At 37.4% G+C, this 18,703-nt stretch overlaps 2 protein-coding genes across 4 annotated transcripts in view; one reads left to right on the forward strand and one right to left on the reverse strand.

The window, feature by feature from the left end:
• LAMA4 (laminin subunit alpha 4) overlaps nt 1-953 on the forward strand; it is a 147,237-nt gene extending 146,284 nt beyond the window's left edge. For all 3 annotated transcript variants that reach the window (XM_044244267.1, XM_044244276.1, XM_044244285.1), the window contains exon 38: nt 482-953. In XM_044244267.1, the coding sequence (XP_044100202.1) occupies nt 482-627 (146 nt within the window). In that variant the 3' untranslated portion in view covers nt 628-953. The remainder of the gene's footprint in view (nt 1-481) is intronic.
• A 5,746-nt stretch (nt 954-6,699) lies between these two features.
• Nucleotides 6,700-18,688, reverse strand: FAM229B (family with sequence similarity 229 member B). Its single transcript, XM_044236240.1, has 4 exons — nt 18,546-18,688; nt 9,923-10,079; nt 8,147-8,285; nt 6,700-6,919 (listed from the first exon to the last, which is right to left on the reverse strand). Exons 3-4 carry the CDS (start codon nt 8,269-8,271, stop codon nt 6,802-6,804), a joined length of 243 nt encoding a protein of 80 aa, XP_044092175.1. The 5' UTR covers nt 8,272-8,285; nt 9,923-10,079; nt 18,546-18,688; the 3' UTR covers nt 6,700-6,801.
• Nucleotides 18,689-18,703: the final 15 nt, after the last annotated feature.

Below are 18,703 nucleotides of genomic sequence, written 5' to 3' on the forward strand. Positions count from 1 at the left end.
CTTGGCAAAAGTGTAGAGGCTTAAGGGTGAAGGGTAATGATACAAATTAAACGGAAACATTAACCAAGTCTAAAAATAGTGTAGAAGCTGAAATCCCTTTCCCTTTTCTGAGTGAATCACCCCCAAATAAGTGAGAACCAGGCAAAGTTAACTCTAAAAAGCATCAGCATAGGTAGGTCCTGAAAATTTACTACTGAAATTTTATAGGTAAGTAAGAAATTTTAGCCCTGGAAGATAGCTGAAATCCGCTCAGAACTTTGATCATGGGAAACATGGCAAAGCTTTAAAATTATCACATGGTCACGTTATTTCAGAAGCAGATAAAGTTCCTGAGAAAATGAGTAAATTATCACTACATTCCATTTTGACATGTAAATCATCTTGATGATGTGAGCGTTGTTGCGCATATTTTTGCCAGAGTAACATTTGGGCTTGGAAGGGCTCACCTGCAATCTTTGTTTTCATTTCTTCCCTTTTCCAGAGTCTCTGCTGACACCACGCTTGGCCCCTGGCAGACCCTTCACAGGCTGCATCCGTCACTTTGTGATTGATGGGCGCCCCGTGAGCTTCAGCAAAGCAGCCCTGGTCAGCGGCGCCGTGAGCATCAACTCCTGTCCCGCGGCCTGACACAGCAGAGCAAAGCTGCCCCGTACAAAGTTCTTTAGAGCACTGAAAGAAACGCAAAGCCAGCCAGGAGGAACAGCAACTCTTCCTCCCAGTGGGAGCCTTCGTCTAGTTGAGCAGGACTTAATAAATGAATCGCCAGGGAATGGAGGTTTATTATTTCTCATTTGGATTCTTACCTTGGATCCAAGGTGTCTGCCGTGAACAACAATCCAAGGAGTGTCACACTTAAATCTGCATTGTATTATTTCCTGCTGGTGAAATTACTGTTCCTGTTTCTAATAAAATAGAAGGGATTCTAAATAAACACTGGCACACATTTGCAAGTATGGCTAGATGCTCAGATTCATCTTTCTTTCGGGGATGATACTTTGAATTGAATTACACCAAAGTATCTGAGGTGTATTTTCTTAATCCTGAAAACCTTTGCTAATTTACATAAAATCTGAAATTAGATGGTAGCTTTGCTTTTAGTACTTTGGTTTGATCTAACAGCATAACAAGAATATTTTAGGTTTATAGCAGTTACAAGGTTTAATAAAGTAAATTTCTAACACATTATTAGAAAAATGGAAGCATAACTTAACTGTTTCTAGAGGAGAAAAAAGGAGTTAAACCACTTTTTCCCCCCTTATTTCTTTAAAAGAAAAAGAAAACGGCATGAGGGAAAGTTCCCGTAAGATATTATTACCGTGTGTTCTATAAGAAACATTGAGGACATTATAGCAAAGAAAGGAGGACATAATCATAAAATTCTATTTAAAAGTATAAAAGTCCTTCTATTAAAAGTTTTTCCCCCCATATAACTACAACACAACTAGTATTTTCTGATTTTTTTTACTTTTTTTTTGTCTTTTTTTTTTCAATTTATTTATTTTCAGAAAAACATTATTCATTATTTTTTCACCACACCCAGTGCTCCATGCAAGCCGTGCCCTCTATAATACCCACCACCTGGTACCCCAACCTCCCACCCCCCCGCCACTTCAAACCCCTCAGATTGTTTTTCAGAGTCCATAGTCTCTCATGCTTCACCTCCCCTTCCAATTTACCCAAATTCCCTACTCCTCTCTAACGCCCCTTGTCCTCCATGCTATTTTTTCTGATTTTTTTTAGGTGTCTATTTTCATAAAGTCTGGAAAAAAATAAGCTTGAATAGCTGGTGTGATATTTAAACACAGAAACTGAAATAAAAGAATTATACATGAAAAGATAATCAATATTGAAGACAGAAGGAGATAAAATAGGCCCTCACAGCAACAGGATTAAGGATATGTAAAAGGAATAAATTTGGGGGCAAGGGAAGGGGGCATAAAATATTTTGAAGAATTACTAAGGGAATAAAATAATCTTTGACCTTGGGGAAAAACATGTATGTAAATTGTTGTATAAGATAGATGATAGATACATCTATTCCCCTGCTACCCTCCTGTCTCAAGTACATTAATAATAAAGTTGAAGATATCAATGAAAATAGCTAATATCAACTCATAGAGGAGTTACTGCATTCTAAACTCCATGATAGGTTCATGTTGATTTGATCATTACATTAATCCTATGAGGTGGTTTTGTAGATGAGAAACCTGAGACTTAGAAAAGTTAGGGATATATTGTCGGCTGTCATTCAGCTAGGCTGAAGAGCCAGGTTTCAAAACAAAGGGCAGCGTGATTATTCCTTTGCTTCCTGCCTCCAGAGAACTATCTGCCAGCTATCAGCTGTTCAGTCTGGAGTCACAAACCCCAGTGCCTACAGAGCTGGTGAGTTACCATAAAGGAGTAACGTGGTAGGGTTTGACTGACATAATTAAGAGGGCACCTGCCAGACCTACCTAAAAAGCCCGCAGCTGTTCAGCTGAACTGACTCTCAACCATGAAAGAACACAAGTCTTAAAGGACCAGAATTCCAACAGAAACTGGAAATGTGAAATTTGGGGAGTTTGGAATAGCCTGAGTTTTCCATTGGTCACTAATTAAATTAAAGCAACAGCAACCACAATACCAGGCTGACCAAACAAAACCTTCTAAGAGGAGCCGTATGTGACATCGAAACTAACAACCCAAAAGTCTAGAGCCTTAACAAGTGTAGACTGACCCAGTGCTCAAAACACACTGCACCCCCATAATATTCCCTCCATCAGACCCAAACAGGAAGGGGTGTTTCTGAAACACCCTACCATTTCTTTTCCAAAAGGTTTTCCAGAAGCATCCTAGAGGACCACCTAGTTCCTCATTCTCAGCAATAGCATGAAACAAACAAAAGCAGCCCAGCGGCTGACCCCGTCTGGACCGACTCAGTGGTTCCAGCAGGCATGCACAGAGGCTCACATACATAGACTGAAAACACAAAAATTCTTCTACCTTTTCCACATTTTACAAATCCACCTTGCAGAGTTCATATTTCATACTCCTGTACTTGGCAAATGAGAACCTACTGAACCACTGACCCATATACCTACTAACCACCACACAATGACCTGAAACTTTGAATTCATCATTCTTAAGAGCCTGACTCAGCTCTCAGATGGGACTCCATCTTCTTCCAGCTTCAGTCTAGGGAGAAAAAAGTCATTTTTTTTTTCTATTAGTTAAACACACTTATCAGGATTTCATATAGAGAAATATGGGTTGGGTGCTCATAGTAATTTTGACCAATTGTTGTTTTGTTCCCTGCCAGTTCGGAGCCTTTCGAAATGAAGAGGTCTCCCATAGCCCTAGTTTGGAGGAGGAGCTCTATTTAGGCCCGTATCCTACCTCTTCCTGTCATGACTACAGCTGACTGGACAAGAGGACTGTACTATAGCAACATCCCATTATCTAGTGGTGTATAAAGATGAATTCAAACAATCAGATTATTTTCTCTTAAAATTCTGAATTGGAAAACATGAAAAGAATCAAGCACTTAGCAGCATCTCCCATTCTGTAGACAGAGGATAATACATCTATCTGCCCGTTGTCTGGTACACACCACCCCCCTCCTCAATTTTCAGCCCAGAGTTTGTAGGGGGGGGATGTATTTCAGAAGATACTAGGATCCATTTGTTCCCTGGGCCCCTACATCCTTGTCTGTAACAGGGTAGTATAGGGTGTAAAGTTGAGTCTTTTCAATTTCCTTATATCTGTGACTACACCCCATAGCTGGGGCCATAAAATAGTAAATACTTCATATTTGAAGTGTGGAGTCAATCCCTTCTCCTCTAGGACTGACTCAGAGAAACCATTTCAGCATAATCAACAATGTAACATGACAATCCCCCAGTATGCTCCCCCCACAGTCTATGTATATAGACTCTATATAGAGAGACTAGAAGGACAAAAAATGAGGCACCACCCAGAATGTAAACTCCATGAAACTGTGTGGGTTATTCACGGATGTGTTGTAAGAGCAATGGAATAGCACTTGATATCTAGGTTTATGCTCACTACGTATTTGTTGAGTGAATTTCGGGAAAGCAGAATTTTCATAGAAGTTACCCCTCATCTTATCTCCCAGTGCAATCCCTTGTAAAGTACCAAAGAGTCTTGAGGGGAAAAAAAAATCTGGTATTGACCCTCCACTAGGCATCCTCTGAGCCCCAGGGATCTCTGATTGCTGAGGATGTAGGGAGGGAAAAAAATGATACAACCGGGGCACCTGGGTGGCTCAGTGGGTTGAGCCGCTGCCTCCGGCTCAGGTCATGATCTCAGGGTTCTGGGATCGAGTCCCGCATCAGGCTCTCTGCTCAGCAGGGAGCCTGCTTCCTCCTCTCTCTCTCTCTGCCTGCCTCTATGCCTACTTGTGATCTCTCTCTGTCAAATAAATAAATAAAATCTAAAAAAAAAAAAAATGATACAACCCACCACGGAGACAAGAAGCACTCCCTCAGATCTCCGGTAACCTTTCAAGTCCTGAAAAGTAGAGAAGAAGGTTAGCTACATGGATAAGGACACTCAGTTTTTAAACTTCACAATACCAGAGGACATCACCCCAGAAGACACTACTCAGGGGCAGAATGGCCCAGGTGGCAGGTTGGGAGGGCTGGTGGTTAGAGGAGATTGAGAAATGAAAGCCTGTTATCATCTGCCAAAGCACGAGACAGAAAAGCCCACATAAGAGGAAGGTAGCATGATGTGACCAGCCGGAAGCAGCAACTGAATCCCTCAGGGAGGTGCTGAAATGTAGTAATGGCAGCTGCCCAGCACTGAGTGCTTCACCAACCTTGCCAGACCGTAGTACCTCTACAGTGAGCCAAATGGGCCACCTCAACAAAATATGCTTTAAAATGATCACGTCTAAAGATGAGCTGACGTCAACCTGGAGGAAGATTATGAAAGCATGATGCCCCCAAACCTGCTTATATCCCCTTACAGAAAGCCTAGATCTAGCACTGTAAGCAGTGTAGGAAGGATTTACTCAAGGCAAAGGCCTTAGAAGAGTAAAGAATTCATACTGGTAAAAAGCTTACTGGTTTATCCTTTTAATATGTCTTTATGATCTACAGTAATGTCTCTACTTTCATTCCTGATGTCAGTAGTTTGTGTCTTCTTTTTTTCTTGTTTAGAGGAAATTAATTGTTTAGAGGCTTATCAATTTTGTTGATCTTTTCAAAGTACAAGCTTTTGGTTTCATTAATTTTTCTCTATTAATTATTTTTATTTTATTGATCTCTGGTCTTTATTCTTTCTTTATTACTGCTGGTTTTGAGTTTTGTTTGCCCATCTTTTCTGCTTTCTTAGAGTGAAAATTTAGATCATTCGCTTGAGATGTTTCTTCTTTTCTAATGAAAAAATTTAATGTTTTCTAAGCACTATTCATCTGTATGCCATCCATTTTGATATGTTTCCATTTTCATTCAGCTCAAAATACTCTTCAAATTTCTCCTGACATTTCCTCTTTATTCATGGGCATTATGAAATGCCTCTTTCCTTTTATCCCTGGTAGTAGTCTTTGTTCTAAAATTGTCTTGCCTATTATTAATATAGGCTATTCCAACTTTCTTTTGATTAATGTTTACATGGTATATCTATTTTTATCTTTCATATTTTAATTTTGTGTCTTAGTATTTTTCTTTAAATGTTTCTTTTTTTTTCTTAAGATTTTATTTATTTATTTGACAGACAGAGATCACAAGTAGGCAGAGAGATAGGCAGAGAGAGAGAAGGAAGCAGGCTCCCTGCAGAGCAAAGAGCCTGATGTGGGGCTCAATCCCAGGACCCTGGGATCATGACCCAAGCCAAAGGCAAAGGCTTTAACCCACTGAGCCACCCAGGCGCCCCTGTGTCTTAGTATTTAAAGTAAGTCCAAGTAGATAGTATCTTCTTTTCTAGCCAATCTGAGAATATCTCTGCCTATTCATTCAAATATTTAGACCTTTTGTAATTAATGTAAATATCAATATAACTTAGCTTAAATTCATTAACTTTGTTCCCTTTTTCCCCTTTTCCTGCCTTCTTTAGGATTGAGTGATATTTATTCCATTTTATCTCCACTATTTAGTATTAGCTCTCTGTTATCATTTGTTTTTAGAGATAACTCTAAAGTTTGCAATTTATTGGGATTCAGTTCAGTTAAGCATCTGCCTTTGGCTCAGGCCATGATCCCAGTGTCCTGGGATTGAGCCCCACATTAGGCTCCTTGCTCTTTGAGAAGCCAGATTCTCCTTCTCCCTCTTCTTCTACCTCTCCCTGCTTGTGCTCTCTCACATGTGTGTTCTCTCTCTCTCTCTCTCTTTCTCTCTGTCAAATAAATAAATAAAATCTTCAAAAAAAAAAAGATATCAATCCATAAATTAGCTTAGGGTATCCAAATGAAAGGATTCAGCTCAGTGGCAACCCAAATATAAACAAAGGAAACCAGCCTAAAACACATTAAGTATTTAGAACAGGCCCTTCGTGATGGATAACCAAGGTGGATTAACCTTCATCTTGAATTACTGATATTAATGATCCACTGTGAGCAAAATGATCTCTAAAGTACTTTCTAATTATGAAATATTATTCTGTCTTATCTATCAAACATAACTGATGGCTTATCACTACATATTTTACAGACGACCTTTTGTGTTTTCCTACTGAAAGAAAATATTCCCACCACCATCATCATCCAAAGGTGCCACCACTTTTATTTGTTTATCAGATCATAAGATGATACTGGCCCATTACCCTTGACCTAGTCAAACCTCTACAAAAGGCTTAATGATGCTATTTAGGATGCATTTCCTTGCTGCTTTGTGCAGGTGGCTTTCGCATTGTTGCGTAGACAGTGATAGGAACATCAGTTATGGTCAGGCAATGACTTCCAGGGCATCTTCGGAGTTGCCTGGATAAAAGAGCAAATGACATGTGGTTAGATACTAAAAAGGAAATTTTTTCAGAGCAGCAAAGCTTGCGCATCAACTGTTTTAAATCATTTTGAAAGCTTTGAATGTCACAATATAATTATAACAGAGTGTCACTGATGAGCCAGACATTTTAGACTTATGCTGCAAAGTATTTCTGGTTGTTGCCATACATTTAGACTCAGAAAATTCATAAATATAAAATAACCCTCTGGATGATCATTTTGAATGGTATGCAGTGATTGCTCAATGGCAAAAAAGAGGAGTGGGGGGCGTGCATAGTTGTAAACATAGTGATGATTCTACGGCACTTTATGCAACATGCACCTTAAAATCATTCAACTGAGTGACCTAAAAACTGGAATATTTGTGGAAAAATATACAACTGAACATACTATTCCATATACTATTCAAATGCTGATTGAATCTCAGGTTTAAAAGAATCTTTAAACAACTACTAGTCCCAAAATACATCTAGTGCTTGAATTTCTGTTCCAACATTCCCACCAGATAATACCTAACCTAAGACGTTTCTAAAGGCAAGTGTTTAGCACTTCCCGAAATAGTACTGCATCCTTGAATAACTCTGATTTTTAAAGTACCTGACTAATTAAGCTCAAATCTGTGTTCTAAAAATTTCCAAGCTGTGAGAATGGAGTCTAACAAGGTAGTATTTGACGGTTTGCTCTGGTAAGCAGCAGCAAAGTGGAACAAATCCTCTTTGTTATACTTTTCTCCAGTTTGTAGAAAATGGTTTTGCTTTATAAAACATTCATACTCTGTATTACTGTCTTTCTGCTGAAAGTCAAATCAAAGCCAAAGTGACACTAAATCTGAGGTTGGGGACTTCTTAATATTTGTAGCCTTATGCCTGGCATATAGTAGTCTTAAAGATTTGCTTGTTCAAATGAATGTCATCTTTCTTGTAAATATCAAAAACAACAATAACAACAATCTAACTAAAAATGTACCCCCCCTTCCCAAAAAAAGAACTGGTCTATCACTGAGACTTACAGAGGTACCAAAAACAGACTAGTACTTAGAAAACCTAGAATCTGTTAATACTAATTTCATAATAGCAATGTTTGTTAATGTTAATTTAATGGCCCTGGACTTTGTTCTTGCCAATATTGAACATCATCAACTCAAGCTTACATTGATAATAGCCATTACACATTTCCTCAGTCATCAGGACAAGCAGACCTTACCTAGTTGGTGACATCTCTTTCCCATTACAGGCAGCACTGGAGCTCAGCCCAGATTCCAGCCCAATTGAAGAATCTCCACCTTCTACTGGAAACCTCCTTGGCTGGGTCCCAAACCGAAAAGGCATAATTCACTGAAAACCTAGATCAGAAAGTTAAAATAACGGCATGGGGCTGAGTTGTCTTCAAAAAGTTCTTTGTGGAGTCTTTAATGTTATTACTTTGTCACAGGTATATAAAAACATTCTGAAACTGACATTTTAAACTATCTATAAAAGTATATAAATGTTATATTATATAACTCCCCCTCACATACGATTTGAATGCTAGCAACGAATATAAAACAGCCATTAGATGGTAGAAGTAAACCGTGTCCTGTGGTTAACATTACTGAAATCTCTTTCTGCTCTATTGGGAAAAAAAAACTAGCTTGCTTGAAGAGGGTATCACAATCAACAAGCCTGAGCCCCTACTTCCAATCCCCAACTCTCTGCCAAGGCCTTCTCTTCCTTACTAGTAGAGTCGAGCCCGACATCCTCCATGATAGCTTCCCTTAACCTTGTCCTTGACGATCATTCATCAGCTCCCCCTCTATAATGACAGCATATTAGTTAAGAAAGTGGGAGAGTTCGACTATGAAATCCTAAGCAAGGTACTTAACCAAGTATGTTTCCCAAGGATAAATCTGGAATAATAGTATCTCCTTCCAGGATAATAGTAGGATTAAAAAAAGGTAATACCTATAAAATACAGTGCCTAACACATAGTTCGTGCTCAATAAATGTTAACTATTAGTACCCAGGAGATGCTGCTGGGCATTATTAAATCTATGTACACATACACACACAATGTAACATACATATGAGATAGAAGTATAATACACATACACACACAACTATGTAAAATAAGCTCTTTCTGCCTACTATAGCCTCTACTTAGAACTCTGCCCTCCCCCCACTGCTCCCCACTCCTTACTTGCTAGGACCAACTCATTCGTTAAGTCTGAATTTACATTTCACTTGGTCAGAGAAGCCTTCCATAACCACTCCACTATAGAAGCTTTCCTAGCACCCTCTGTTTTGGCTATGGAACAGTTACCACTCTAATTCAAAATTTCTCTACTGCGTCACGATGCACAGTTGGGGCCACACAGCTTTTTGTTGGGGAGAGAGGAAGCTGGCCTGTGCTCTGTAGGATGTTCTATACCATGAAGTCCTCCACCCACTACACACCAATAGCACCCCTCCCCCAAAGTTGTGACAAACAAAAATGTCTCCAGACATTCCCATATGTTCCCCAGTGGAGAGGGGAAGAAATCATCCCCTGTTGAGAACTAATTTTTGGTAAATGTTTTTGCTTAATCATTGCACCCCCTCCCCATTTCATGCCTATCTTTGTCACCACTGACTGAATCCTTAATATCTAGAACAGTGGCACACAGTAATTAATAACTATCTTATATAAACGTGTATGTGTTCAACAAAAGACGGGAAAAATGAAATATGTCTTATAACTGTTTTTTATACCTAGAACAGAATTCTATGCCTAATAAGTAAGTGTTTGTTGTGGTAATAATAAAACTAAATTATTAACGTTTAGGAATTTGAATATAATATATATTGGTTTTTATAGACTCTGTGTTTTCTTTATCAAGGAAAAAAAGTGAAAGGCTCATTGATAAGTTAGTAAAACGACAGTAAAATCTATGGTTTAGTGTAACTATCTTATTTATGTAGGTATTAAGTGTTAGCTAATTCAATCAAGGATACATAGACTTACCAAAATAGGCTGAGTCTGATTCCCGTAGAGGTGAATAAATCAACTGCTTCTACTGACTTTCCATAGAAGGCTGGAATTGCCAAAGGAATGATGATCAAATGTTCCAGTGACACCCAGAAATTATTACATCAGAAGATTCTTTCACATAGTTTCCTACCTGGTAAAGAATAAAATGTCACATTTCATAGCTCCAGCACCAAGCTGAAACTCAACAAAAAATTTGTCTCTGAAGTTTGACAGTTTTATTCTTGTCACTGCCTTATTCTCCAACAATATGAAATATTTTAATCTATGAATGAATTTATTTTTATTCTAAACCTACAGTCTGTCCAAAATCATGAGACTCCTCTCACTTTATATCCCAATTTCCTCACTATCTTTAGCTTCCAGTTTTTCCCTTAACTATTAATACAAACTAATCTAATGTAACTACATCCTCATCCCGTACCAAAGGCCTCAAACTGCACCTTACAAATTTCTCTATGGCTCTTCCTAGAAGGGATTCTTTACATCTTCTCCCTAAAGTCTGGACTAACTCTTCTTTGCTATTTCCTCAAGAACCTTGAAATTCCCCAGTGACAGAAATAAGGACAACTGAAAAATAAGAATACACCTTGTACTGTCCTCTGTTCTGTTCCCTGGACCCTGAGGCTCTCCTCTGTTTGTACCATCTTTGCCAAAGGAATGATGATCAAATGTCCCAGTGACACCCAAAAATTATGACATCAGAATTCTTTCACATAGGTTCCTATCTGCTAAAGAACAAAATGTCTCAACTCATAGCCCCAGCAACAAGGTGAAACTTATCTTCTGGACTGCCCTCCCTCTCCCAACTTCTGTAGCAATAGTGTACCTCACTGAATATAATACTAAAGGATAACCCTTAAGTCAGAACACTTCTCTTCAGCTACTCTTTTTCTTTTTTCAGTTTTCATAGTAGATGACAAACTTTTAAATGATATTAAGCATTTTATTTTACTACCCACATTTTCTAATTTCCCACTGTTCTGTTTTCATATGATTTACACTATGGGAAGCTGGCATTTTACATATTTAAGTTGATGTTAGACAAAATCTTACCTCTACCTTCTTTTTCTTACTAGGGTGCCATGTGTGAATAGTTGATTGCAATTTTAGCTTGGAGAAACCATTTAACTGACTGTGTCATAGTCAGACAAACTGAAATAATTGCTAGCCATTGTTAGCTAATGTACCATTAGGACCTAAACATTTGATCCTTAGGGCGGCAAAAATTTTTAATAGTTTACATTTTCTGGTGGAGGTGGCTGTGGGAAAATGGTAGGTTTTGACAGGAAAATTAGGTTTGAATTTTCACACAATGTTAAGTCTGAGACTTTGAGAAAATCACTAAAAGTTTGCCTGAAAAAGTGGTGTGAATTTCTACATCATAGAGTTGTTTGGAGGAGTAAAAAAAAATCTAGCATGGAATAAAGCCAATGTCTGCGATACAAAAATTTCACCAGCACACATTCTTTTCTTCGTGCACAATTCTTGAAATCAGAGTGTTGAAGCATTGATTTCACTTTCTAGTCATTGATATATTTTTAAACTACAAAGTGAAGTATCTGCATGTGAAATATTCATAAATTCTTCTCTAATTTACTATGATTTTTAACTATTTATTTGGCATATGTTGTACCAAGTTTCTTTTTTGGGTACGGGTGACACAATGAAATAAACCAAACAGTAGCCTTAATGATGAAACTTTCTAGCACTACAGTAATTATACATCACCAAAAATTATACATCACCACTTTTTTTGGTGAAGTTTTGGTGAAGTATCTCCAGCAGATCTTCACAGAGAAATGGATGACTATGTGAAGTATAGATATTTAGGCGGGAGTGGTGTTGAAGATGGTGAAATCTCTAAATACTCTCTTAATCCTCATCAGCCTGACAGTAATAATAATCTTTCAACCCTCAGAATATTGATTCATGAAATGCAGGAAAGGAGTAATGTTTGAATTTGTCATATCCTAAGACAGCAGGTCTACCATGAGGAATTCATGTGTATAGCAAATATTTGCTGAGAATCCACCATGAGCCAGGCATACGTTAAGTGCTGAAGATAAAATATTGAGCAAGACACAGCATCTATCCTAGTAGAGTTTACAGGTTAGGGTAGTGTATGCCCTAGACTAGGATATCAAACCTAAGTCTAAAGAATGAGTAGACATTAACTAGATGAAAATGGGTGGGAATTAGAAACACTGAGACAGTTGAGGATGGGGCAAACAGAGGAAGCAGCATGTACAAAGATCATGTGCCAGTAGAGAAGACAACAGAAAATATAAAAGGCCAGCATAAACATAATAGAGAAAATAAAAAAGAAATAAGGTCAGAGAAATAAGTAGAGGCTAAACCAAGCAGGAACAGGAACCCAAGTTGAAGACTTCATGAGCAAGGGAGCTCACAAAAGGATTTTAATCTTTCAGGAAATGTATTTGGTTTTCATTGATTTTTTTCTCTGTTAATTTTGTTTTCTACTTGATTTCTTCTACAATCTTTAGTATTTCCCTTTTTTTTTTCTTTACTTTGGGCTTAATCTGTTTCTCTTTTTCTAGTATTTTAAAACGGAAGCCTAGATCTTTGAGACTACCTTCTTGATATAAGCATTTAATTCTATAAATTTCCATCAAAGCAGTAGTTGAGATTTATTCCACAAATTTTGAAATGATGTATTTTCATTACCTTCAGTTAAAAATTTCCCTCTTGGCTTCTTCTTTGACCTATGAGTTATTTAGAACTGTGTTATTTGGTTTTCAAATACATGGAAATATTGTAGCTAGTTCTCTTTTCCTGATTTCTTAGAATCCATTGTTGGCAGAGAACATTCTTTGTATGATTATAATTATTTTACATTTATTGAGACTTGCTTATGGTCAGAATATGGACTATCCTGGTAAGTGTTCCACCTACTTTGAAAAAAAAATGTGTTCTGCTGTCATTGAGTGAAGTGTTTGTTCTACCATTATAATTACTTGTTTGACAGTGTTCAAGTCTTCTGCATTCTTACTGATTTCCTGTATTCTTCCTCATCAATTACTGAAATAAGGATGTTGAAATCTCCAAATATAATTATGAATGCATTGGTCTCTCCTTTCTATACTGCCGTTTTTGCTTCATATTATTTTGATGCTCTAAAAGGCGCCGAAATATCTCAGGTGGGAGAGTGTTAGACTGAAGATATTATTTTGAAGCTCTGATAATAGGTATATAAGTAGTTAGTAGTGCTATGTCCTCCTGATGAACTGACAACTTTATTATTAAAAACTATCCTTCTTTATCTATAGTAATATTAGGTGCCCTGAAATCTACTTTGTCTGAAATTTATATAGATACTTTCTATTCATTAATGTTAGTGTAATTTATCTTTGCCTATTTTTTTACTTTTAACCTATTTGGTCTTTATATTCAATGTGGTTTTCTTATAAACTGTATATAGTCAAGTCTTGCTTTTTCTGATCTACTCTGATTATCTCTAACTTTTAATTAGCATGTTTCAATTATCTATACTTAACGTGATAGATATAACTGAATTTGTATGCCCTCTTGCTATTTGTATTCTATTTGTGCGGTTCTCTTTTCCCTGTTTTCTTACTCTGTTCTTTTGAAACAACTGAGTATATTTTATGAATCTATTCTATCTTCATTACTGGCTTATTATTTTACAACTTTTTGTTTTCTTTTTTGTTACTTTAGGGTTTATACTACATGTTTAACTTTTCTGTTTGCCCTAAATAACATTATGCCACCTCACACACACTAAAAGAACCTTACACTCAAACCCATACTAAAAGAGCCATTTCCCTTCCCATCTTGTATTATCATAAATTTTACTTCTACATGTATTGCAAACCCCACAACATATTATAAGCTTCTCTTTAAGCAACAGATTTTAAGGAAAATTTTTAAAATGACTGGTCTTTTATTTACCCACATATTTATCATTTTCAGTGTTCTTGAACCCCTCCAGGAGGTCCAGATTTCCCTCCAATATCATTTTCCTTTTATCTGAATGAAGATTTTCATTTAACAGTTCTAGTCTACTAGCAATTAATTTATTCCATTTTTGTATGTTTTTACTTCATCTCCACTTCTTTCATCTCCATTTTTGAACAATATTTTTGCTGAGTATATAATCCTGCCAACAGTTTTGTTTTGTGGGCCTTTTTTTAAGTACTTAAAGATTTTGCTCCAGTTTTCTGACTTGCATTGTTTCTAAGTCTTCTTTTATTCTTAACTTTGTTCCTTTACATGTAGTGTGTCTTTTTTTTTCCTCTGAGTGCTTTTGAGATTTTTTTTAGTCACTGGTATTAATTTGATTAGAAGGTGCTTGGTGTGGTTTTATTCCTGTTTCCTGTGTCTAAAGTTTCATTGAGCTTCTTAAGTCTGTGGGGTCATAGTTTTTATCAAATGTGAAAACTTTTCAGACATCATCTCTTCATGTATGTTTTTGTTTCCTCCTTCTGGAACTCCAATTATGATATATAAAGCTGTCTGAAGTTGTCCCATAGTTCACTGATCCTTTTTTGTTCTCATTTGGTTCTATTTTGGGTAGTTCCTACTGTTAAATCTTGAAGTTCACTACTCTCTTCATTTGCAATGTCTAATCTGTTCTTAATTCCACCGTGTACTTTTCATTTTAGACACTGAATTCTTTTTTATCTCTAGATGTTTGACTTGGGTCTTTTATATTTGTCTCTTCTTAATCTTTCCATGCTATGCTTCCTTCTGCCTTCTTGAACATACTAAGTATAATTATGTTATTTTAATGTCCTCATCTACTAATTCTTTCATTTGTGCCATCTCTTGGTTTGCTTTTACCGATTTCTTTTTAACCTCATTTGGAGTGTTTTCTACATCTTCGCCTATCCTGCAATTTTTCATCTGATGGCAGACATTGTAAATTTTACGATGTTTAATGCTGGATTTTATTTTAGTCCTCTAAGCACTTTCAAGTTTTGTTCTGGGACACAGTTACTTGGATATAGCGTGACCCTTTGGAGGCTTGATTTTGTGCTTTTCTAGTCTAGATCAGAATAGCCATTCATCTATGGCGAATGACTCTCCACTACCGAGGCAATGTCCTTACTGTACTCAACACCCCCAGATATTACAGGTTCTTCCACTAAAAATACTGGGAATGTAAACTAGTCCCAGCCTTGTGTGAACCCCCTAACTTGTTCTGCCTGCTTCTTCCCAGTGGTTCATTCCTTAGTCGTGGGTAATTTCCCCACATGCATATACTGATCGGTACTCAGTTTAAGGCTCAGAGAAATTCCCTGAAGATCTCAAGAGCTTTCTCTATACACTTACTCTCTGGCACTCTGCTCTGAAAATTCTACCTGCCTTGGTCCCACAGAATTTTCAGTTCTGTCTCCCCAACTCAGAATGGCTGTTGTGTTGTGTTTGAGCTCTATTCATCAGAAAGAAGTTAATAGGTCTAGTCCATACGCAAGGAGAGGGAATACTGTATTCTGATATCACGTCTGAGAGTGCTTGTAATGTTCATCAAATATTTCTGGCTTTCTGCTTTCTGGAAATTGCAATTCCTGTCCCCCTAGGATTACTCAGAGCTCATGTGACTAGTTTTGGCCAGTGCGTTAACAACAGCCATTAACTGCAGTGCAAGATCCTCTTGAGTTGTCTTTCCCTTTGCCACAAAGACAAGAATGTACCAAATAGTGGTAGTTTAGCAATCTGGGTGCCAGAGTGAGGTAAACATAAAGCACAACCATAGTGATCTCCCAAAAGACATGGATTTTGTGCACAAATATAAACCTTTATTGTTTTACACCACTGACACTTAGGGGTTAGTTGTTACCACAACTTAGCAAAGTTTATCATGACTTATAAAGACTTAGGTCCAGATTTAATAACTGCCGTAACAAAAATCTAAAATATAAGTCACTAGCATAGTGGTCAGGCAGCAGGTAACAAGGAAACTGTTACTGGAAGCTGAAAGGATAGTATTTATGTTATTAATGGCAAATGTATTGGAAAAAAACCTTTGCAAAACTCTTGTGATAACCTAGAAGATGGATTACTTACTAATGAACTTGAATTCAAGGGGAAGAAGTTAGAAGACAATGCTGGTAAAACATTGGTTGCTATGGTTGTGTTTGTCAAGTTATATGAAACAGAGATGGGCTCAGAAATGCAGTGTGCCAACAGGAATAAAAATGAATAGAGCCCCCACAAATTCTAATTATATTCAAGTGACAACCTGGAAAGTCAAAGGAGTATAATTTTCCTGGAACACATTATATTTCCCCTCAGAGCTTTGTAATATATTTTCAATGTCTTCCAGTACTGAATGTGCTCTAGATGAGTCTAAGAAACCCTCATTGTTTTTTCTCCAACATTCCCCCCACCCTGCGCTGCTGTATTTGTTTCTTGCCTGGGTACCCACAGAATTCTTTAATTCTGAAAACTGAGTAACTTAACCAGGATATATCTTAGTGCTGACTGTTCTATAGAAATTTTTCTATGGAACATGATATATCCCTTTTTAATTGAAGTATAATTAACATACAGTGTTATATTAGCTTCAGATGTATAATACATTCAACATTTCTATACATTACTCAGTATTCATCATGATAAGCATACTCTTAATACTCTTCCTATAATTCTTACTCCTGTATCCTTTTAATCTATAGATTTTCTTTATCAGTAAGGACATTTCTTCTTCCATTTGCTGTGTTCTCTATTTTAGGGGCACTTATTAATCTCCTGTCAAACCATCTTTGTTTCTTTCACATATATTCTAAGAGTTTTAATACCTTTGTTCTTTGCCTCAATATTCTCTGTGATTATCTCAAGCCTCTCATCAACATCAGTTATTTGATTTTCAGCTCTCTAATCTACCTCTTTGTATTTGTATCTACCTCTCTAATTCTGTATTTCTAAATCCAATTCTCCTACATACAGCTATATTTGAAAGGTAAGTTATATTTTTTTCACTGTTTGTATCAGAGGAAGTATATTATAACTCCAATAGAGCTGTGTATAAACCTCCAGGATGGCCTGGGTACTTCCTGCTGAGTTTGCTGAATATCTTAAATGGGGTATTCAACCCATCTAATGAGGATTGTATTCAACACAAGGCTATGCTCAAATATATGACTTCAATGTGAGTTCTTGTAAACTATAAACTCTAAAAAGTTTTTCTGCTTCTACTGAGGTCCTGCAATGGCCAGTATACAAGGCTCTGCCTTGATTCTGAAGCAGAATTGCCTCTCATTCTGATGCTCCCCAAACTGAAGTTATTAACGAGGCCTGTTAGGACTTTCTTAACTTGTTCCCATGTATGACCTGCATGGACTAATGACTTGGATCTCACCACTGTATGAAAGACGGAGCTTGCAGAAGCCAGACCGCCAGATGAGCTGACACCATAACTCACTGGCACAGACCTACTAACACCACTGCCTACAAACTAGACCAAACTTTGCAAATTTGGGAAGCCCTAGGCTTTGGGACTTCAATATCAAGACGTGAAGTGAGGTATTGGTGGTTCCAAACTATACCTCCACCACTGACTCCAACTCGCTAATAAGCAGTTAAGAGTAAAATCTAGCAATTGCAAAACATTCTGGATTAAAAGTTACCTATTAATCACAAGGGATATAAATACTAAAATTAAAAACATCCAAATGTAAATGTGGGAAAGCCTAAGCACTATAAACCACCCATCACAACTTCAAACTCACCAGCTATCAGAGAATGTAGAAATTATTTGTCTTGGTGGAGGAATAAAGTGTTCTAGTCAATCAAATATTACGGTTGCTATCACCACACACTAATTGTACATACACTTTATTATTTTTTTTTAATGGAGTTGGCTTCCTACAAAATCCTAAGATTTTGTAGTTCCTCACAATTTTGTGGAAATTGTTAATTTCAGTAAAGAAGTTCTGGAGTTCTTAATTGAAGTCTGGTCTAAATTAATCAGTAACAGTTTAGAGTGTTTTTCAATGCTTGACAATTTCTGGTACTTGGTAATTTCCGGGAATGTCTTAGTCTTCTTCCTTCCATCTAATTGACATAAATCAAATGCCTAGTTTTATAGTCATCTCTTTCACTAGACTTCTGTTTACTGATCTACATCCTCATCCACTAAACCCTACAGAACTTACAATCAGCACCACACAATAGAGTTAAGACAAAAATTGTTTTAGTATTTCCTGTGTATCTAAGATTATAGGCTTCTTGGGGCTGGATGCATGTCTTGACTACTTTTGAATACTCTGGAAGGCCTAGAAGTTCGTGTCGGAGTATACAGCTTCAACGAACACTGTCTCTCTGAAGCGCTTTTCTGTCGAAGTGTATCAACTGCCTAGTTTCGGTTGTAGCTTGACACACCTATTTGTCTGGGATGTCTCTGTGCTCGTCGACATTCTTTTCTGTTAGAAGAAAGGACTTGTTGGAAAGACGCTCGAAAGCTGAGCGTCCCGAGGACTCGGACTAAACGGAATTTGACCCAACTCCCAGCGTGTCGAGACTGAACAAAAACTAGGGCTCTCATAGGCCATAAACACTTTTAAAGACACATATTTTAAAATCCCACTCCACGGCCTAATTACCCGCCAGTTACCCCAGCTTCCGGAGCTGCCGAAGCTCAAAGATGTTGGCAAGCAGCAGGATCTACCGCCCGGAGGCCCATTCGCTATGGTAACGGTGGGACGCAAGTACCCCTGCGCCGCCTTCTGACGGAAAAACTTGGCTTGATTCTAGAGAAGAGCGTTGCGACGG

Source organism: Neovison vison, chromosome 1 (assembly GCF_020171115.1).
Source record: "Neovison vison isolate M4711 chromosome 1, ASM_NN_V1, whole genome shotgun sequence".
Taxonomy (NCBI): domain Eukaryota; kingdom Metazoa; phylum Chordata; class Mammalia; order Carnivora; family Mustelidae; genus Neogale; species Neogale vison.

Coding starts and splice junctions, on each gene's coding strand:
- FAM229B (XM_044236240.1), bottom strand. CDS start 8,271: ATGCCTTTTCGGTTTGGGACCCAGCCAAGGAGGTTTCCAGTAGAAGGT. Junction 6,920..8,146: donor AAAGAGATGTCACCAACTAG/GTAAGGTCTGCT, acceptor TCTTTTATCCAG/GCAACTCCGAAGATGCCCTG.